The sequence below is a fragment of the Zalophus californianus genome, chromosome 11 (assembly GCF_009762305.2).
Source record: "Zalophus californianus isolate mZalCal1 chromosome 11, mZalCal1.pri.v2, whole genome shotgun sequence".
NCBI lineage: Eukaryota > Metazoa > Chordata > Mammalia > Carnivora > Otariidae > Zalophus > Zalophus californianus.
The window spans coordinates 85,441,184-85,459,661 of NC_045605.1; the positions used below are offsets into that span (position 1 = coordinate 85,441,184).

An 18,478-nucleotide genomic window follows, 5' to 3' on the forward strand; every position below is an offset into this window, starting at 1 on the left:
AGTCACATGCTGTACTGACTGAGCCAGCCAGGTACCCCAAGTTCTAACTTTTTTAGATTGTCATGTTTTCAGTTTCCAAGAGCATTCTTTTATTCTCTGATTTTTTTTTTTACATTTATAACAACTTTACTGGTGTATAATTTACATGCCATAAAATGAAGCCATCTTCGGTGAGCAGTTCCACAAATTTTAACAAAGGTAGACACCAATGTAACAATCATCCCAACTGCAGAAATTTCCCATCTGTCCCTTTACTGTCAGTTTCCTGACTCTCCAGCCTCAGGCTACCTCTGATCTACTTTCTATTACTATAGATTAGTTTCATACTAGTATTTTACATAAATCAAACCATATGACATGTATTCTCCAGCGTCTGGTTTCTTTCATTCGGCAGAATATTGTTGCATATATTAGTAGTTTGTTTCTATTTATTGCTGAATAGTATTTTATTGCATTGATATTTATTTATTCACTTGCTGATAAGCATTTGTGAATAAAGCTACTATGAACATTCATATATGAGTCTTGGTGTGGACTTACACTTTCAGTTCTTTGGGGTAAATACCTAGGAGAAGAATTGCTGGTAATAGGTGGGTGTATGTTTAACTTTATAAGAAACTACCAAATTGTTTTTCAAAGTGGTTTTACACTCCCAGCAGGAATGTATGAAGGGTCCAATGGCTCCACATCCTTCCTAATGCTTGCTATTACCAGTTTTTTAATTTTAGGCACTCTGGTAGGTGTGCAGTGGTATTTCATTGAGTTTTAATTTGCATTTTCCTGATGACTGATGATATTGAATATCTTGTTATATGCTTATTAGCCATTCATGTAACTTCTTTTATTAAGTATTTGTTCAAATCTATGGCCATTTTTTAAATTGGCTTGTTTATCTTTTTACTTTTGAGTTAAAGCGTTCTTTATATATTCCAGATATAAGTCCTTTATCAGGTATGTGCTTAGCAAATATTTTCTCTTAGGTCACGGCTTGCCTTTTCATTTTCTTAACATTGTCTTTCAAAGAGTAGAAGAGTCCAATTATCAGCTTTTCTTTTAATGTTCATTGTTTTGTGTGTGTGTGTGTATCTTGCCAAGAAATTATTATCTGCACCACAGTTGTAAAGATTTCCTTCCATGTTTTCTTCTAGACATTTTATAGTTTCAGCTTCTATATGTAGGTCTAATTTTTTGTGTATATGAAGTTAGGGTCAAGATTTCTCCCCCTCTCCCCCCCCCCCCCGCCGCATTGAACTATGCAGTTATTTTAGCAGGATTTATTTAAAAGGTTATCTTTTCCCCCACCAAATTATCTAAATTATCGCGGAGACTTTGTTGAAAATTAGTTGATGATATATTTGGGGTTCTCTGTTCTGTTCCATTGGTCTCTGTCTATCCTTATGCCAATACCATACTGTTTTGCTTGCTGTAGCTTTGTATTAAGTCTTAAAAATAAGTAGTATAAGTCCTCCAACTTTATTCTTTCCCTGAATTACCTTGGCTATTCAAGGTACTTCGCATTTCCATATATATTTTAGAATCAGGTTGTCAACTTCTAAATCAAAATACTTCTGGGAATTTTACTGGGATTGCATTTAATTTATAGAAAAATTTAAAGAGAATCAACCTCTTAACGATGGTGAGTCCTTCAGTACATAATATATTTTTCAAGATATTGAGGCCTTTTAAATTTCTCTTAGCAATGTTCATAAGTCCCAGTGTATAAGTGTTGCATATATTTTGTTAAATTCATCTTTAAGTAATTCATGTATTTTTATACTATTCCAAATGGTATTTTAAAAATTTAATTTCCAACTCCTGGGTATATACCCAAGAGAATTAAAAATATACACTCACACAAAAACTTGTGTACAAATATTCATAGCAGCATTATTCATAATAATCAAAAAGTGGAAACACCCAAATGTCCATCAACTTATGAATGAATACACAAATGTGGTGTGTCCGTGCCATGGAATATTATTCAGTGGTAAAAAGGCACAAAATATGGATATATGCTCCAACAAGGATTAACCCTGAAAACATTATGCTAAGTGAAAGAAGTTAGACACAAAAAGGCCGCACGTAGCAGGGGCAGCCACTCTCGAAAACAGTATGGAGATTCCTAAAAAAATGAAAAATAGAACTACCCTATGACCCAGCAATTGCACTAGTAGGTATTTATCCAAAGGATACAAAAATACTGGTTCAAAGGGGCACAAACACCCCAATGTTTATAGCAGCATTATCAACAATAGCCAAATTATGGCAAGAGTCCAAATGTCCATTGACTGATGAATGGATAAAGAAGATGTGGTTTACATAAACAATGGAATATCACTCAGCCATCAAAAAGAATGAAGTCTTGCTATTTGCAACGACATGGATGATGCTACAGTACATTATGCTAAGTGAAATAAGTCAGTCAGAGAAAGACAAATACTGTATGATTCCACTCATGTGGAATTTAAGAAAGAAAACAGATGAACATAGGGGAAGGGGAAAAAAAGAGAGGAAAATAAACCATAAGGGTCTCTTAACTATAGAGAACGAACTGAGAGTTGATGGAGGGAGGTGGGCGGAGGATGGGCTAATGGGTGATGGGCATTAAGGAGGGCACTTGTTGTGATGAACACTGGTGTTATTTAGTGATGAATCACTAAATTCTTCTCCTGGAGCCAATAAAACCTTATATGTTAACTAATTAGAATTTAAATAAAAACTTGAAACAAACAAGCAAAAAGGCCACACATAGTATATGATTCCATTTATGTGAAATGTCCAGAATAGGCAAATCCAAAGAGACAGAAAGTAGATTAGCGGCTATCAGGGGCTAGAGGAAAGAGGGACTGGGGAGTGTTTGCCGATGGATACGAAGGATTTTTGGGGAGGGATGTAAGTGTTCTAGAATGAGATAGTGGTGATGACTGCACAATCCTATGAATATACTAAAACCCACTGAACTGTATACTTTAAAATGGTAAATTTTATGTTTGAGAATTATGTCTCAATTTTTAAAAATCTCATTTTCCAATTGTTTATTGTTACTATATAGAAATATAATTTTTAAAAATTTATTGACCTTGTAACCTGTGATCTTGCTAAATTCAATTATTCTACTTTTTACAAGTAAATTCTGTAGGATTTTCTATGACGTAATCATGACATTCCCAAAGAGAATTTTACGTTTTTATTTATGTTTTCCTCACCTTATTGCACTGGCTAAACCTCTAGTGCAAGGCTAAATAAAATGGTGTATGGAAGAAAGAGAGAGTGAAAGAAAATGTGGCAAATGTTAACATTTATGAAATATTAATGAATGATATAAAGGTAGTCTTCATATTATTCCTTGACCTTCTTTATGTCAAAATAAAAAGTTTAAGGAAAGCCCCAAAACTATGTGCCAAGCACTGTTCTAAGCATGTATGAAATTATTTAATCCTCTCAACACTTCTGTGAAGCAGCTATTACTACCCAGTTTTAAGGAAGAGGAAAGTGAGACACGGAAAGGTTAAGTAGCTTACCCAAGATCACACAGTAAGCAGCAGAAGCAGGGCTCAAATCAAAGAAGCCTGGCTCCAGAGTCTATGCTCTTACCCTCTCCGCTGTTCTGTCTCTCCAAAGAGTACCTCTTTAGTTTTTGTTTTGTTTACAAAGGCATTCATAGGTACTCTCATCATGTCAGCCCCTCTGACTTATTTCATTTCTATTAGGTTAAGTTTCTTAACTGGAATTCCTCTTAACCTCAGGTTTTTGTTTTGTTTGTTTATTCATTACAAATCGGGACTGCTGGAGAAGAACCACTGAACTTTGTTGATTTCGACAGGTAGGTGTCTGAAAAAATTGGTAGGCAATTTTTGGTAGTTGGTAGGCATCTCTAATCAAGATGGCACAGACAATGAGGATGCTCAGGTCACAAGGATGCCTCAGATAGGGCTTGGGGCAAAGGGACTCAGGTCTAAAACTAACTGTAAAGAGAAAAGGGCCCAGTTGTGATTCTAAGCTCCTCAATATTATAAAGCAAATTGCACAAGTGTGGTTGCTGTGACCTTAGTTTCAACAAGGTAAAAGGATCCATGCATTCATGCTGATGTGGGTACACACAACATAGTGTTCTCATGGACTGTGGGTGAGAGACAAATTGATACACTTTTTCTGGAAAATAATTTGACAATATGCATCAAGGACCTGAAGGAGCATTGAGGAGCATTTGTGTTCCATGACAAAGAAAGTTCGCTTCTAGGAATGTCCGTTAAAGCACCAAAGGGATTACATATTTTTAGAAAGTTGCTCATTGTAGTGTAAAAACTAAAAAACTGGAAATGAGTGTCCAACAACAGATGAAGACTTAGTTGAATTATGGCATTCCAATAGAGCAGACCATGATGTAGCTATTGGAATTTTAACAAAATGAGAAAACTATTATAGATAAAATTTTAGCACCAAGAGTTAACCAGCCACCTTTGCATTTCCTGAATATCAGCAACTCTTCCTTTTGGGTCCTGTTTTTACTTTCTACCTGGGCTCTAACTACTTGTGTAGCCCCAGAGTTTGGAAACCATCTTCCTAGAGGTCTCAGAGTTTTATAAGGTGTGTTGGTAGTTGGGCATGAGGAGCAAGGGAGAGGGCCAGCAAGACTCAAGATTCCCTTCTTATCAGTATTATATACTAAGGGGGCATGTAAGCTTTTGTTTGGAAGAACTATAGTGTTTTTTTTAAAAAGACCTAAAGGGCACCTGGGTGGCTCAGTCGTGAGGCATCTGCCTTCAGCTTGGGTCATGATCCCAGGGTCCTGGAATTGAGCCCTGCATCGGGCTCCCTGCTCCCGGGAAGCCTGCTTCTTCCTCTCCCACTCCCCTGCTTGTGTTCCTGCTCTCACTGTCTCTCTCTCTCTGTCAAATAAATAAAATCTTTAAAAAAAAAAGAAAATAAAAAAATAAAAATAAAAAAAGACCTAAGCTCACTTGTTTCACACTTTATATTAATAACCTTTTTGGGATTGTTTGTCCCTGTTCTGACCTCCTGAAGATGCTTTTATTTATTCATTCATTCATTCATTCATTCATTTTTAAGATTTTATTGATTTATTTATTTTATTTATTTTATTTATTTATATATAATATATAAATATTATTATTTATCGAGCCCGATGGGGGACTTGATCCTGCAACTCCAGGATCATGACCTGAACTGAAGGCAGTTGCTTAACCAACTGAGGCACCCAGGTGCCCCTAAAGATGCTTTTAGAATGTAGCTTTTAGCCCTTTTCACAACACTCCTTCACTCCACTTTGTCCCCTAAGCCAATCCCTACCTGACAGGAGAAGATTCAACAACTACTTTGACTTAGGGACACTTATTTAAAGACATACATAAAAATTTAAAGCACTAACATTAAGTAGTTATATCAAATAATAGTATAAGACATGTTTCCCCAAAAACAGAACCTGAGATATTATTTGAATGCCGGGTAGTTAATTGGGAGGCAGCAAGAATGACAGAGCAGGGAGTGAGACTGGGCAGGAGGACAAGCCAAAGGGCATTATTATCAAAGTTGCCGTTGTTAGCAACAAGAGCTCCCTTCCATGAGGACCACTGAGAAGGGCACAGAATGCCTCCTATGGCAGCCCACCTGGAAGCCAGGAGGTTGATCCATTGACTTCTGTTCTCCATTGATTAAGGGTTTCTCCTAATGGGGAGATGCAAACTTCTCTACCCTCCAGAGAGCTCCAGTGGTGTCATAAAAAGCAGAATACAGAACGACAGATGACTGGGTCTTGGGATAGGATGCTGTGAGCATGAGGTAGGTCAGAATTGTCTCAGAGGTGAGCCAGGGGATGGGATGTGGGCAGCAGAGGGGTCTGCTACAACATGTCATGAGCAATGCTTCCTCTGAGTTTTTAAAGTTGTAAGCAAGCAGTCATATTACATGAGCAGCAAAAAAAATGAGTACATACACACAAATAACAGAAATATAAAACTGGTATAATGAATAGTCCTGTGCTTACTTTGTTACTTTCATAAATGTTCTCTATGAGTGGACTCGTGTATGTGCATGCACGCATATGTGCTCCTGTAACTATGAAGAGACTGTATTTCAGTTCCTACCTTGAACAGAGCAATCACTCAACAGAAGCAGAAGACACTTGAAGACATGTTGAGCAAGAGACTATAAGTTTCCCCAGAATTTGCAGAAATTTGGGAGAGGCTTTGGACTTCCACAAGATATTTGAGCCTACCATATCTGAATCTTAAGTGAGAAATTCCATATGACAAAATTAAACCTGATACCAGGCAATGAGATATTAGTTGTTAGTATCTATATACATTAACATGCATGATAACTCGGTGAAGTCTAGACCACTCCCAATAAGATTCCTTTACCATCACCATATCTAGAGCTTTGAGACAAAGGGAACAGAGAAGTAACAAGAGAAGAGAGTGGGTTTAAAGCAGCTTTGCAGGTGACTTTCTGCTCAGGCAGAGTGTGCGTTAGTGTCTTATGCTTAGGCTCTAGCTGAAGAATCTGGAGACTCGAGAACACATGCTCTACCACTGTTGGTTGAAATTCAGTCCTTAGGCAGCAAAACCCCTAGAAAGTTTGTGCCTCAAGTTGTATTTGCAAATAACTAGGACAACAGGAGGCTAGTGGGACTGTCCTAAGTAGTGACATGTTTTTTCTTTTCTTGTTGTTGCTGTTGGTAGTAGTGGTGGTGGTGTGTGTATGCATGTGAATCTATGAAGGGACTGTGCTTCTTGTGTTGGTACACCAATGTTCCATCTAGCCTGAAGATGTAGACCAGAGTGGGACATTAGGAAGGGCAAGGGAGTATTTTCCATGGTTTTGAAATCAGCTTAAAGTGTTCCCATGGGTCCTTAATGTGAGGAAGAATACTAAGGTAATTAAATGTTTGGGTATTGGACCAAATATGGGATTAATGAACATAAAAATAAGTATGGTATCAGATTCTAATCCTGTGTTCCAGGACCCCCAAGACCACTCTCACATGCAAAATAAAGAAGTATATGGTAAGAGATTATAAACCCTGTGTTTTATTTTTATTTTTATTTTTATTTTTTAAGATTTTCTTTATTTGACAGAGAGACACAGTGAGAGAGAGAACACAAGCAGGGGGAGTGGGAGAGGGAGAAGCAGGCTTCCTGCGGAGCAGGGAGCCTGATGCGGGGATTGATCCTAGGACCCTGGGATCATGACCTGAGCTGAAGGCAGATGCTTAATGACTGAGCCACCGAGGTGCCCCAAAAAAATCCTGTTTTTTCTCTTTTTAATTTTATTATGTTATGTTAGTCACCATACAATACATCATCAGTTTTTTGATCCACGATTAAAATCCTGTGTTTTAAATAAATAAATATGATAACAGATTATGACCTCCCCAAGAACACCCTCATGTTCAATGATTTATTACAAGAACTCAAAAGTCAGAGAAGTTGTTATACTGATGGTTAGAGTCTATTATAGTGAAAGGATACAGATTAAAATCAGCAATGGCAAAAGGCACATAGTGCAGATTATAAGGGAGACCAGGTGCAAGCTTGCAGTGTCCTGCCCAGTAGGGGTCTGTGGGCCTTAATCAGTGAATTATAGCCAAACAGGGAAGCTCATCTGAGCCTTGGTGTGCAGGGTTTTTATTGAGAGTAGGTCACATAAGCATACCTGACTGCCCTGGTGGCCGACCTTAATTTTCCAGTCCCCCCAGAGGTCAAGCTGATACTGTGTGGTCCAAAGACCCCACCAGAAAGCACATCATTAGCATATCTTATATGGCCCAAGGCCTCAGGTAAACGAAGATGCTTTTTTTTTTTTAAGATTTTATTTATTTGTAGAGAGAGGAAGAGAAAGCACAAGCAGGGGAAGCAGCAGGCAGAGGGAGAAGCAGGCTCCCACCTGAGCAAGGAGCTCAATGCGGGACTAGATCCCAGGACCCTGGGATCATGACCTGAGCCAAAGGCAAACATTTAATCAACTGAACCACCCAGGCGTCCCTAAACAAAGATACTCTTAGGCAGGATATTTCAAGTGCTTAGAAGTTATCACTATGGAGCCTAGCAAGGGCCAAATCTTTCTTTGCAATGTACAGTGTTTGGACAACATGGACCTGCTTAGTTAATCCTTTACTACACAAATCCATTGACTAAAATAAGAATTCATGAGTCTGTACTGAGATAGATAGATGATGATAGATAGATAGATAGATAGATAGATAAATAGATAGATAGATAGACAGATGATAGATAGATGGAAAATTCCTTCCTGTAGAAGAATGGAAATTAATGATTAAGGAATGAATGATGGAGTTAGGAAAATTACTATTTGGTAACCATTATAATAGTTGTTTCACACAAGAATCATTAGTGGATGCCACAGTGAGTTGATGGTCAGCCCCCCAAAAGATGTGTCCATGTCCTAATCCTCAGAACATGTGAATGTGATCTTATTTGGTAAAAGGGTCTTTACAGATGTAATTAAATTAAGGATCTTGAAATGAGATCATCCTGGATTACCCAAGTGGGCCCCCAATCCAACGACAAGTGCTTTTGTAAAAGACATAAGAGAAGTGGTACCTGGCTGGTTCAGTCAGAAGAGCATGAGACTCTTGATCTCCAGGTCATGAGTTCAAGACCCACATTGGATGTAGAGATTAGTAAGAAAAGAAAAGAAAAAAAACCAAAAACATACAAGAAGACAGATGTACAGAGGAGAAGGCCTTATAAAGACTGAGGCAGAGATTGGAGTGTTGTGGTCACACATCACGGAATGCCACCAGAAGCTGGAAGGGGAAGGGAAGGATTCTCCCCTAGAACCTTCCCAGGGAGCACACAGCCCTGCAGACATCTTGATTTCAGACTTCAGAATTGTGAGGCAATAAATTTCTGTTGTTTTAAGCCGCTTAGCTTGTGATAATTTGCAGCCACAGGAAACTAATACAGATGCTAAAACCAGTGGTGAAAGAATGATGCCTCAGGAATTTACATAGTCTTAAAGTACCCACAAAATATGCATTAATTATAAAGGAAAATATAGTTAACTCTTCAGTGGAGAAACCTGACAGGAGCTCTTGAACCAAGCTTATTGAGTTTTGGAACCAAACATAGCTGGCCTTCACTTGCACCATCATCAATTTGTAGGAGTTTGCATGGTTTGGAGACTTACTTAACTTCATTACACCTCAATTTCCTATAAAATGGAAATAATAAAAACCAATACCCGCACGTTATGCATATTTTGAGGATTAAATGAGACAATCCATTTAAAGCCCAAAGCACAGAACTTAGGACATATATATTTGATATTTATTGGTTATTCTTTTTTTAAGATTTAAAAAAATTTTTTTAAGATTTTATTTATTTATTTGAGAGAGAGAGAAAGAGAATGAGCTGGGGGAGAGGCAGAGGGAGAGAGAGAAGCAGACTCTCTGCTGATCAGGGAGCCTGATGACATGGGGCTCAATCCTAGGACCCTGAGATCATGACCTGAGCCAAAGGGAGGCACTTAATCAACTGAGCCACCAGGCACCTCTAAGATTTTATTTTTAAGTAATCTCTACACCCAACGTGGGGCTCAAACTCACAACCCTGAAATCAAGAGTCACATGCTCTACTGACTCAGTCAGGCAGGTGCCCCTATTTATTGGTTATTCTGATGAGAATACTATCATCTACAGAATGAGGTTTAAATTTCCTGTAATCTACTCAAGGAGATAAAAGATACACTCAATGAAAGACTTCATGATCAGGGTGCCTGGGTGGCTCAGTTGGTTAAGCGACTGCCTTCGGCTCAGGTCATGATCCTGGAGTCCCGGGATCGAGTCCCGCATCGGGCTCCCTGCTCAGCGGGGAGTCTGCTTCTCCCTCTGACCCTCCCCCCTCTCATGTGCTCTCTCTCTCTCTCTCTCATTCTCGCTCTCTCAAATAAATAAATAAATATAAATAAATAAAAATCTTTTAAAAAAGAAAGACTTTCATGATCAGGGGGCACAACTATCTTTCTTCGTCCTCAGTCTCTTGGTCTCCAATCATTCAACCTTCATTCTTCCAGACCCTTGATCAGCTAAGCCATTAACTAGAGCCTGAGTCCATCCATATCCATAGCTCAGGCCACTTCCTATACATACAAAACTGATGATCAAGTATGCTTCTTGAAGTTCTGTTCACTGGGAAGAATGTACCTCATCACTGTCTTTCAGGGACACCCCTGAGTAAGGCTGTGGCTTCCAAAAAGCAGGCTCTTCTGACTCCATAGCTATCTCCCTGGGGGATATGACAGGCAATGGGGAGCAGTAAAAGATGACTGTGATAGGGTCAAGCCCCTGAGACAGAGAAAAATGATAGTGGGACTTAATTGCATTTCTGATGTTTTAATTTCTGATGCTGACTTAAGGGATTGAAATCAGGACTGCCCTGGGCGCCTGGGTGGCTCAGTTGGTTGGGCGACTGCCTTCGGCTCAGGTCATGATCCCGGAGTCCCGGGATCGAGTCCCACATCGGGCTCCCTGCTCAGTAAGGGAGCCTGCTTCTCCCTCTGACCCTCCCCCCTCTCATGTACTCTCTCTCTCTCTCTCATTCTCTCTCTCTCAAATAAATAAATAAATCTTTAAAAAAAAAAAAAAAAAAGAAATCAGGACTGCCCTGCAAAGACGGGGCTTATAAGTTCTCCTCAATGCCAGAAGAGAAAGGAAAAATGGAAAACTAACTAAGCCCCCTCCCCTCATCAACCCACTTCCCACAAACATACTTCTGATATTCTCGGTAAAACCACAAACTTGGGGGCACCTGGGTGGCTCCGTCGGTTAGGCGTCTGACTTCAGCTCAGGTCACGATCCCAGGGTCCTGGGAGCCCGTGCATCAGGCTCCCTACTCCGCAGGAAGTCTGCTTCTCCTTCTGCCCACCCCCCCCACCCCTGTGCCCTGGGCTTGTGCATGTGCTCTCTCTCTCTCTATCATAAGTAAATATTTTTTTAAAAAAACAAACCACAAACTTGAACTTCTTGGATCTTTCCAATCAATAGGTGGTCTATTTGTAACACTGGAATATATGAAATTATTTACATTTCTGGTCAGGCAAGCCCAAATTCTGCCTTTCCTAACAAACAAACAAGGCTGCCTCAGTAGAGATGAGGTTCCACTGTTACCTCCTCCAAATGATTGCCTCCATCACCTTAAACAAGTTGCTGAATGCTAGGCCTCCATTTCCTCAACAAAATAAGGGTGATGAACTACTCAGTCTAACTCCAAGCTTCCTACCAGTTGAAACACTTGGTGATTTTCTAATGGCATGGGAGGAAAGCCGGGAAATGTGAGGAGACGGTTCATGGATATATTCTGAGGCATTACTAACTCCTGGATAATAAACTCAGAAGGAAGTGAAGATGGAAGTGGGGGACGAAGAAAGACTCCTTCTTAAGTGTAAGATTTCAATTCATCTTGCAACCAAACTGCCTTTGATGTCATCGATTTTCAAAACTTTTCCCCGAATTTTAGAATTGAGATAGAAATAGTGGGCAAAAGAACATTGCACATGGTGACAGAGTAATATTATTTTTTAAATACTCACCCCAAATTTCCCTTAATATCTTTTCTCTGATTTATGTGACATAAATAAACTACATTATGGTGTGAGGGACTATAAAGGCTTATTGCCACTTGTTTGGTATTGCTTATGTAACTCACTCTGAGTACCAGTTGTGGGTATCTCAAACTAAGTGCCATAAAATATATCCTGCCACTTCACTTCCTACACTTTCTGTGTAGGAAGACAAAACTTTAGTGCTCACAAAAATACTTGTCAGTGTAATAGTTGGTAGTGAGAACTTCTTTTATTTAGATTGCATATTTCCAGTCTGCAGTAAGAAAAATGAAAGATTGAAGGAAGATTTATGTTACTTCTCTGCAGGATCTCAAATTATCTGGCAAATTCCTTCCCCAAGGAAAACTACTTTTTCAAAGATATCCTGGGTAAATGCATACTGAAATTAGCATAAAATTGGCAAGATCACTTGTGTCTACACGTTTGAATTCATTTGTAAATAACGACTACTCACTTCCTTGCTTCCCCACCCCGGGACCAGACTCTAAGCATCACAGGTGCCGAAAGACTTACAAAAAGCAAGGAATAGGAACAAAAGGACGTTGGCGCCAGGAGGAAAAAAGAATCTCCCAGAACAAAAATAATCTCACACGGAATAGCAGATTCAGTATCAGGTATTACGGAAATTTAAACTGGCTTTTAAACAGTGATCAGCGATAGTGTATCAACTTTATTAGGTCTTCTACTATGCCTGTCTGGTTTGTTTAAACCTTTAAGCTTATCTTGAGGGGCAGATTTCTATGCTAAGCACATAATAGGTGTTAAACCAGTATTGATTTTTTTAAGGGGGATGGTCAATAAATATAAACCTCACTCTTTTAACTTTTACTTTATGCCTTAAGAGCCAAACGATGATTTCCATGAACCCTAAGTTTCACTACTCATGATTATAGAAGAAACAGCTCTGATATACAACAGAAGATCCTCAAAATAATCATTAAATTAACCCCCGCCAAACTGCGTGGAGGTCACAGGGGAAATGTTTGGGTAAAGTCCTGCTGAAGTCCCAAACAAAAATCTCCAGCACAAAGTGTGCATAGTGAGTTTAAATGTATTGTAATTAAAGTCATCCAGATGGTAGTTGGATTAATCAATGAAGAGGCAGTATTTACCTTGGGATAGAAGATCTGAAATCCAGAATGAGAAAATCCCCAAGGCGGGGGTGGGGACAGTTAATAAGAGCCCCTGGGAAAGGTCCTTTCAACAAGGATTGGAAAATAATACGTTTGAATTTGAATCTCTTTGAATATAAATCTCCCCTAACAGCAGGAAAAGGGTCCTCTAGCCCAGCAAGCTTTGTGCAGGAAGGGAGTAAACGGAACTGTAAAACAGCCCGCTCAGCTGTTTCTGGTTTGGGACTGGGCTCAGAGAAAGAAATCGCGATGTGGGAACTGGGTATTTGAGACACTCAAAATAACTCGAAGGGTCAAATAACGAACTCCAGGCAAAGCGTTGACAAGCCTCCCCCTTTGCAGCACCTACGCTGGGTTTCCTCTCAATTTCCCGTCCCTCGCGCGGGGCGACCTGCGGGCGCGGCCCCTTCCCACGCGGGGCGCGGCAAGCGTGGACAGCTCCCCTTGGAGCAGCCGAGGGCGGGAAGTCCGCGGCCCGTTGGCTACCGCTGGCGTGCACCTCTCCGGATGCCCGGGGCCGGCTGGGCCGGTAGGCCTCGAGCCTTCTCGGCCCTGCTGGCCTGAGGGAGGCGGCCGGTGGCGGCGGAGGCCTCGCGGGCCGCCCGTCTGGCCCGGGAGCCACGAGCGCGGGGCGCCGAGGGAAGGCGGGGCGAGGCCGCGGGGCGGAGGGGGGCGGGAGGTGCATCCTGGGAAATCCACCAACATGGGGCGAAGCGGCCGCCGCCGCCGCGGTGACTCCCGGCCGCGGATGCCGCCGTTTCCCTGACGCCCGGCTGGGGCCTCGCCGCGCGCCGCGGCCTGGGTTCCCCCGGCAGAGACCGGCCAGCGCGCCCTCCGCCCGTCCGCCCGCCGGGGCCATGTGAGGGGGCAGCTCCCTCCGCCGCCGCCTCCTCCTCCTCTTCCTCCCCCCGCCCCCTCCCTCCCCTCCCGCCCCCCATACACAGGGCCCTAGAGGAGCCCCCACTGCTGCTGGCCCTCCCTACGCAACCCCCACGATGGACAGGAACTACGCGACCTCCGGCTTCGCGGACCCGCCGCCGCCGCCCGCACCCCCCGCCGCCCCCGCCACCGCCAGTGCCGCTGCACCAACCCCCGCCCCCGCCTGGGCCTACGAACCCAGAGCCGCGGCGGCCGCCGCCGCCGCCAACAGCAGCTGCAGCAGCGGCAGCAGCCCCAGCCTCAAGGCCAGGTAGGGAGGGTGGGCGCCGGGGTCGTCGTGGGCCAGGAAAGGCCGGGGATGCGTTTGGGGCCTTCGCCCCTGTGCAGCGCCGCCCAGGGGTCCTGGCCGGGCGGGGAGCCCTCCACTCTTCTCGCTCTTGCCCGCGCGGGGAGAGGCGGCTGATGACTCCTATGAGGTGGTCTTGGGGTGGGTGGGGGCGCCCAGTGCAGGATTCGCGCTTAGGGCTGGTAGGGGACTGTGAGTAAAAGGGAGGGCTGGGCGGGAGTCGTGGGTCTCCGTCACCTCGCGGGTCTTGGGCTCTCTCACATGGTGAAGTTTTGGGTTCGTGCCTGAACTGGGCGATCAGGGAGACCCGGGACTGGCTCCGGGGGGGCGAGGGGGTCCCGAGGAGTTCCGGGCAGTGACATTCCATTGTATTGGAACGGACAATGTGGTCTTGGGGACCCCGGCAATGTGAGGGTGGGGGAGGCGCGAGAGGAAGAGGCGCTGAGCAGCGTCCCTGGCACTGGGGGACCGGGGAGGGCTGGGCTGCGGGAGAACCCCTGGGGCGTGGGGCCCGGGAGAGGGCCTGGAGGGGCGCGAAAGCTGCGACGGGGCTGGGTGACATATGTTTGCAGTGGTGGCCAAGATTAAGCTGTTTCTCTTCCACGCGTTCAAAGTTACTCTTGGGTTTCCTCCCCTTTTAACAACAGCAGGAAGTAAGGAATCTTTTTTGCCTTCTGATGCCTTGGGGTGACTAAGAGTTGGGAAGAAATTGGGGGTGGTCAGTGAAGGCCATAAAGGTTGAAGAACAGAAGCATGCTTCTCCATCTCGGCTTCTGAAACCCCGGTTCATTATGTAGCGCGGGGTTCAAGAGTTCATCTTTGCTCCATCATGACCAAGGGAATCTAAAATGTTGACTTTTACTAGATATTTAAGCTCGCGGGAAATGTGTAGTAGTGCCACACTGTGAAATGGTCCATTTGAATGATAACTGGAAGGCGTGGTCTGCTTTGGACGATTCGGGAGCGGGGTGTTTTAAAGCCACCTCTGCCGAACAATGCAGAATCTGGTAGGTGCAGCTTCTGATTACAAGGACCAGGGAATCCTGGGTTGCTAATGACTTCATCCTCAGCTACCAACAGGAAGCTTCGTGGCTTTATGATCTCATCAGATTTCTTCACTATTGTCACGACAGAAGTGAACTTTTTTTTTTTTACTTTATATATTACAGTGTTGTAGGTTATCTTTGTTTTTATGAAAGTTCCACCTTCATGATTGGGAAAATAATGTGTGAAGAGTAGTTGGTCTTTGTCTTAAATAATACCTTGGGATGATTGAGAGAGAATGAGAAAAATTGGATTCAAGAAAAGAGAAATAAGCTTTCTCAGAAAATTTTAGGTCCTTTGTTTAAAAGACCTGGGATTTAAAAAAGAATAATAATGGGATGTGCCAGTTTGGAGCTAATTAATTGCTGAAACTTTTCAGAAATAGTCATAACTTTGTATTATATACTATTAAGACATTTTAAGGAGTTTTATGAAAGATGTTTGGCACTTTTCCCATTAATATTTTTTTGGTGCTAATTCGACTATCGTTTTTCAAGTAGCTTTTGCATCAAGTGCAATAATCTACAAATTACAATTGCTTTCTTTTCAGTGAATGATAACGATAGGTATTTGTGCAGCATTTTTAATGTTTTAAATGAAAAGTATTTTATTAGGTAAATGGAACAAATTCTACCCAGTTATTTCTGTTATTTCTTTTAGCAGAATACTTCTGAGGCAAGAAACTAAAATCTACTTGTCATATTTTCCAAATGTTATTAATCAAAGTAACAAAGAATGACTTCCCAAACACATTTGAAAACAGTAAGTAGATTCATTTGGAACACATAATCTAAAAGAGGTTTATTTTGGTTTTTTGGAAGTTACTGATTTTTAAATGCTAAGCACCCCCCCCTTTAAAAATATGTATTTTGGGGGTGGAGTCAACTAAATTTTAGCGTAGAAAATGCAGGCTTTCCCCCTCCCCCACCAACTTGCTTTGTTAACATCTTGTGTTAGGATCAGGCCATCTGTACAGGGCTACACACACTTCTTAATTGTACCTCATTTTATTCTTCAAATTGTGTAATGTCCTCTTTCATTTCAGTTGTATAGAAAATACTGAATCTGAAATATGGCCTGTAAATCTTTAAGTATTCTGCATTTTCAGAAGCCTATTCATATTTTTATAACCTTTTAGAAAGCTTTTTCATAATTCATATATAAGTTGAATGTTTTTGTTCCCCTTTGTGGCAGTTTCTTCTTAAAGGTGCAAATGAGTACTAGTTGTGATGATGTGATATGGATACTTATCCATAAAGAATTAGCCTGTCTGTCACCTTGTTTCCAGTAACCTATTCAGAAGCTAACAGATGGTAATGACATTCAGTTGTTACTGACATGTCCCTACTTTGTGTCTTTGCTTGATCCTGAAATGGAGCGTTTTCATCAGTTGATGGGGAAAGAACATGATAAACAATTTCTCATTACTTTGAAATAATAGTTTTTTGGTATAACAGCTCCATCATATATTAGGTATTTCTGTTGTTTTAACAATTAAAAAGCAAAGAGCTAAGGGGAAACTCTCAACATTTTACCTTAGGGTGTATAGAGCTTTCTGAATATTTCTGAAATAGTACTTGCTAGGTCACTGGGAAATTCAGGGATAAAAATTGGTCTCGTAAATCTCCATTTATTTGTGTTCTCAGTTTTAGGGACTGAATGAGCATATCATTGCCTATCACAATGCAGTTGGAAATACTTTTGGTGAGGCTGTCTGAGATACCATTAATACCTTTGCATACTTTTGGAAATAAGGTGATTATCAGGAAGCTGCAGATCTGTTTCCTTTTCTCTACCTGTTATTTATATCTTGCACAGAACATCGAGAGGCTGTTTCATCGTAGTGATGATAGATGTGTTTGTATTTGAATATGCACCAGAAAGTGACTAAATAAAAATACTTTGTTTAAAGTAGATTTATATCTGTTTTTGTAACTTTGTCACTTGAAATTGTCAATTTTTTTGCTACCAGTTTTTCAAATTTCCTAATACATAAATTTTTTCTGATCATAGTATGAATGTGTAATGAATGGGATAGGTACCACTCCAAAAAAACAAAAAAAATTATTAGCTTCTCTAAAACTGGTCAGCTACTGGGGTGACTGGCTGGCTCAGTCAGTTAAGCATCTAACTCTTGATTTCAGCTCAGGTCATGATCTCAGGATCATGAGATGGAGCCCTGAGCTGGGCTCGAACTCGGTGTGGAGCTTGCTTAAGATTCTCTCCCTTTGCCTATCCCCCGCCCCGGGTGCATTCTCTTTCTTAAAAACAAAAACAAAAACAAAAACAAAAACTGGTCAGCTTCTATATTAAGGACTCTCTCATAAGTTTTAAATCTAGAGATTCCCTTAAGGCTTTTGGAAAAAGACCTTGTAAGATCACAATTTATGGGGAGTAGGGACAGTCCCAAATTAGTGAAAGGTTATTTCAAATAAACTTCTTTTGTTCAGAAAGTATTTTCCCATAGAAACAATGTTGTGAGTAATAATAGCTATCATTTACTGAACTAATTTGTGCTAGGTGCTGTTTAAGTGATGAGCATATGCATACACACACACTTAATATTAACAATTTTTGGAGGTAGGTATTTCTTTTTTAAAAGATTTTATATATTTGACAGAGAGAGAGTACAGATAGGCAGAGCGAGAGGGAGAGGGAGAAGCAGGCTCTCCGGGGAGTAGGGAGCCTGACACAGGGCTTGATCCCAGGACCCTGGGATCATGACCTGAGCTGAAGGCAGACGCTTAACTGGCTGAGCCACCCAGGCACCCCGAGGTAGGTATTATTTTTACCTTCCTTTTTATGAATGAGGAAACTAAGGCACAGAGACATTAAGTATATACTAAGTCAAAGTATAATTAAGTGTAATATACTTACAGTCATTTAGCTAGTAAGTAGGGAAGCCAGGATTTAAACCTGGACATTGTGGATCTGGAGCCTGCATGTTTAATTACTATACTGCACTACTTCATAGTAAGATAGTCAGATAATGCAATCTGACTATGTTATGGGTTAAATGAGCTTTTATGGTTAACCGGGTATCATTAGTATCCATATTTCAATATTCATGTCACTGTTGACTATTTTTTTCCCCGATGGAAATGTGCTTTCTTTCACTTCCATAGCAGTGTACTTTTCTAGTTTTCCTTGTACCTTCCTGTAATTGCTTTTCCCTGTTCTTCAATAGCTCTTACTCTTCTGATCTCTACATACTGTCATTTTTTCCCGTGCTTTGGATTGATAGAATTTCTTGTGCTTTCTTCTGAGGATAATTACATCCATGCCTATGACTTTAAATATCATCTCTGGAGATGCCTATGTATATGTCTAAGGCCCAAACATGTTCTGATCACCTAATCACATAACCTCTCTGAGCATTTACTTGGGTATATAATGGCCATTTAGTGATGAACTCATGCTCTCCACACCTGTTCCACATCTGCTTGTCTAGGGAGGCCTATCTCAGTAAGTC

General features: G+C 41.4%; 1 protein-coding gene across 4 annotated transcripts in view; it reads left to right on the plus strand.

Moving 5' to 3' along the window:
* Nucleotides 1–13,441: 13,441 nt before the first annotated feature.
* QSER1 (glutamine and serine rich 1) overlaps nucleotides 13,442–18,478 on the plus strand; it is a 79,830-nt gene continuing 74,793 nt past the window's right edge. Inside the window, exons 1-3 of one of the 4 annotated variants that reach the window (XM_027579268.2) lie at nucleotides 14,475–14,615; nucleotides 14,828–14,969; nucleotides 15,667–15,768. Coding sequence is in view for 1 of the 4 variants with exons in the window: in XM_027579265.1 (XP_027435066.1) it covers nucleotides 13,733–13,926 (194 nt within the window). In the remaining 3 variants the exon portion in view is untranslated. Of the gene's footprint in view, nucleotides 13,927–14,474; nucleotides 14,616–14,827; nucleotides 14,970–15,666; nucleotides 15,769–18,478 lie in introns of those variants that run through there. The other 3 variants (XM_027579269.2, XM_027579266.2, XM_027579265.1) reach the window with 3 other exon arrangements.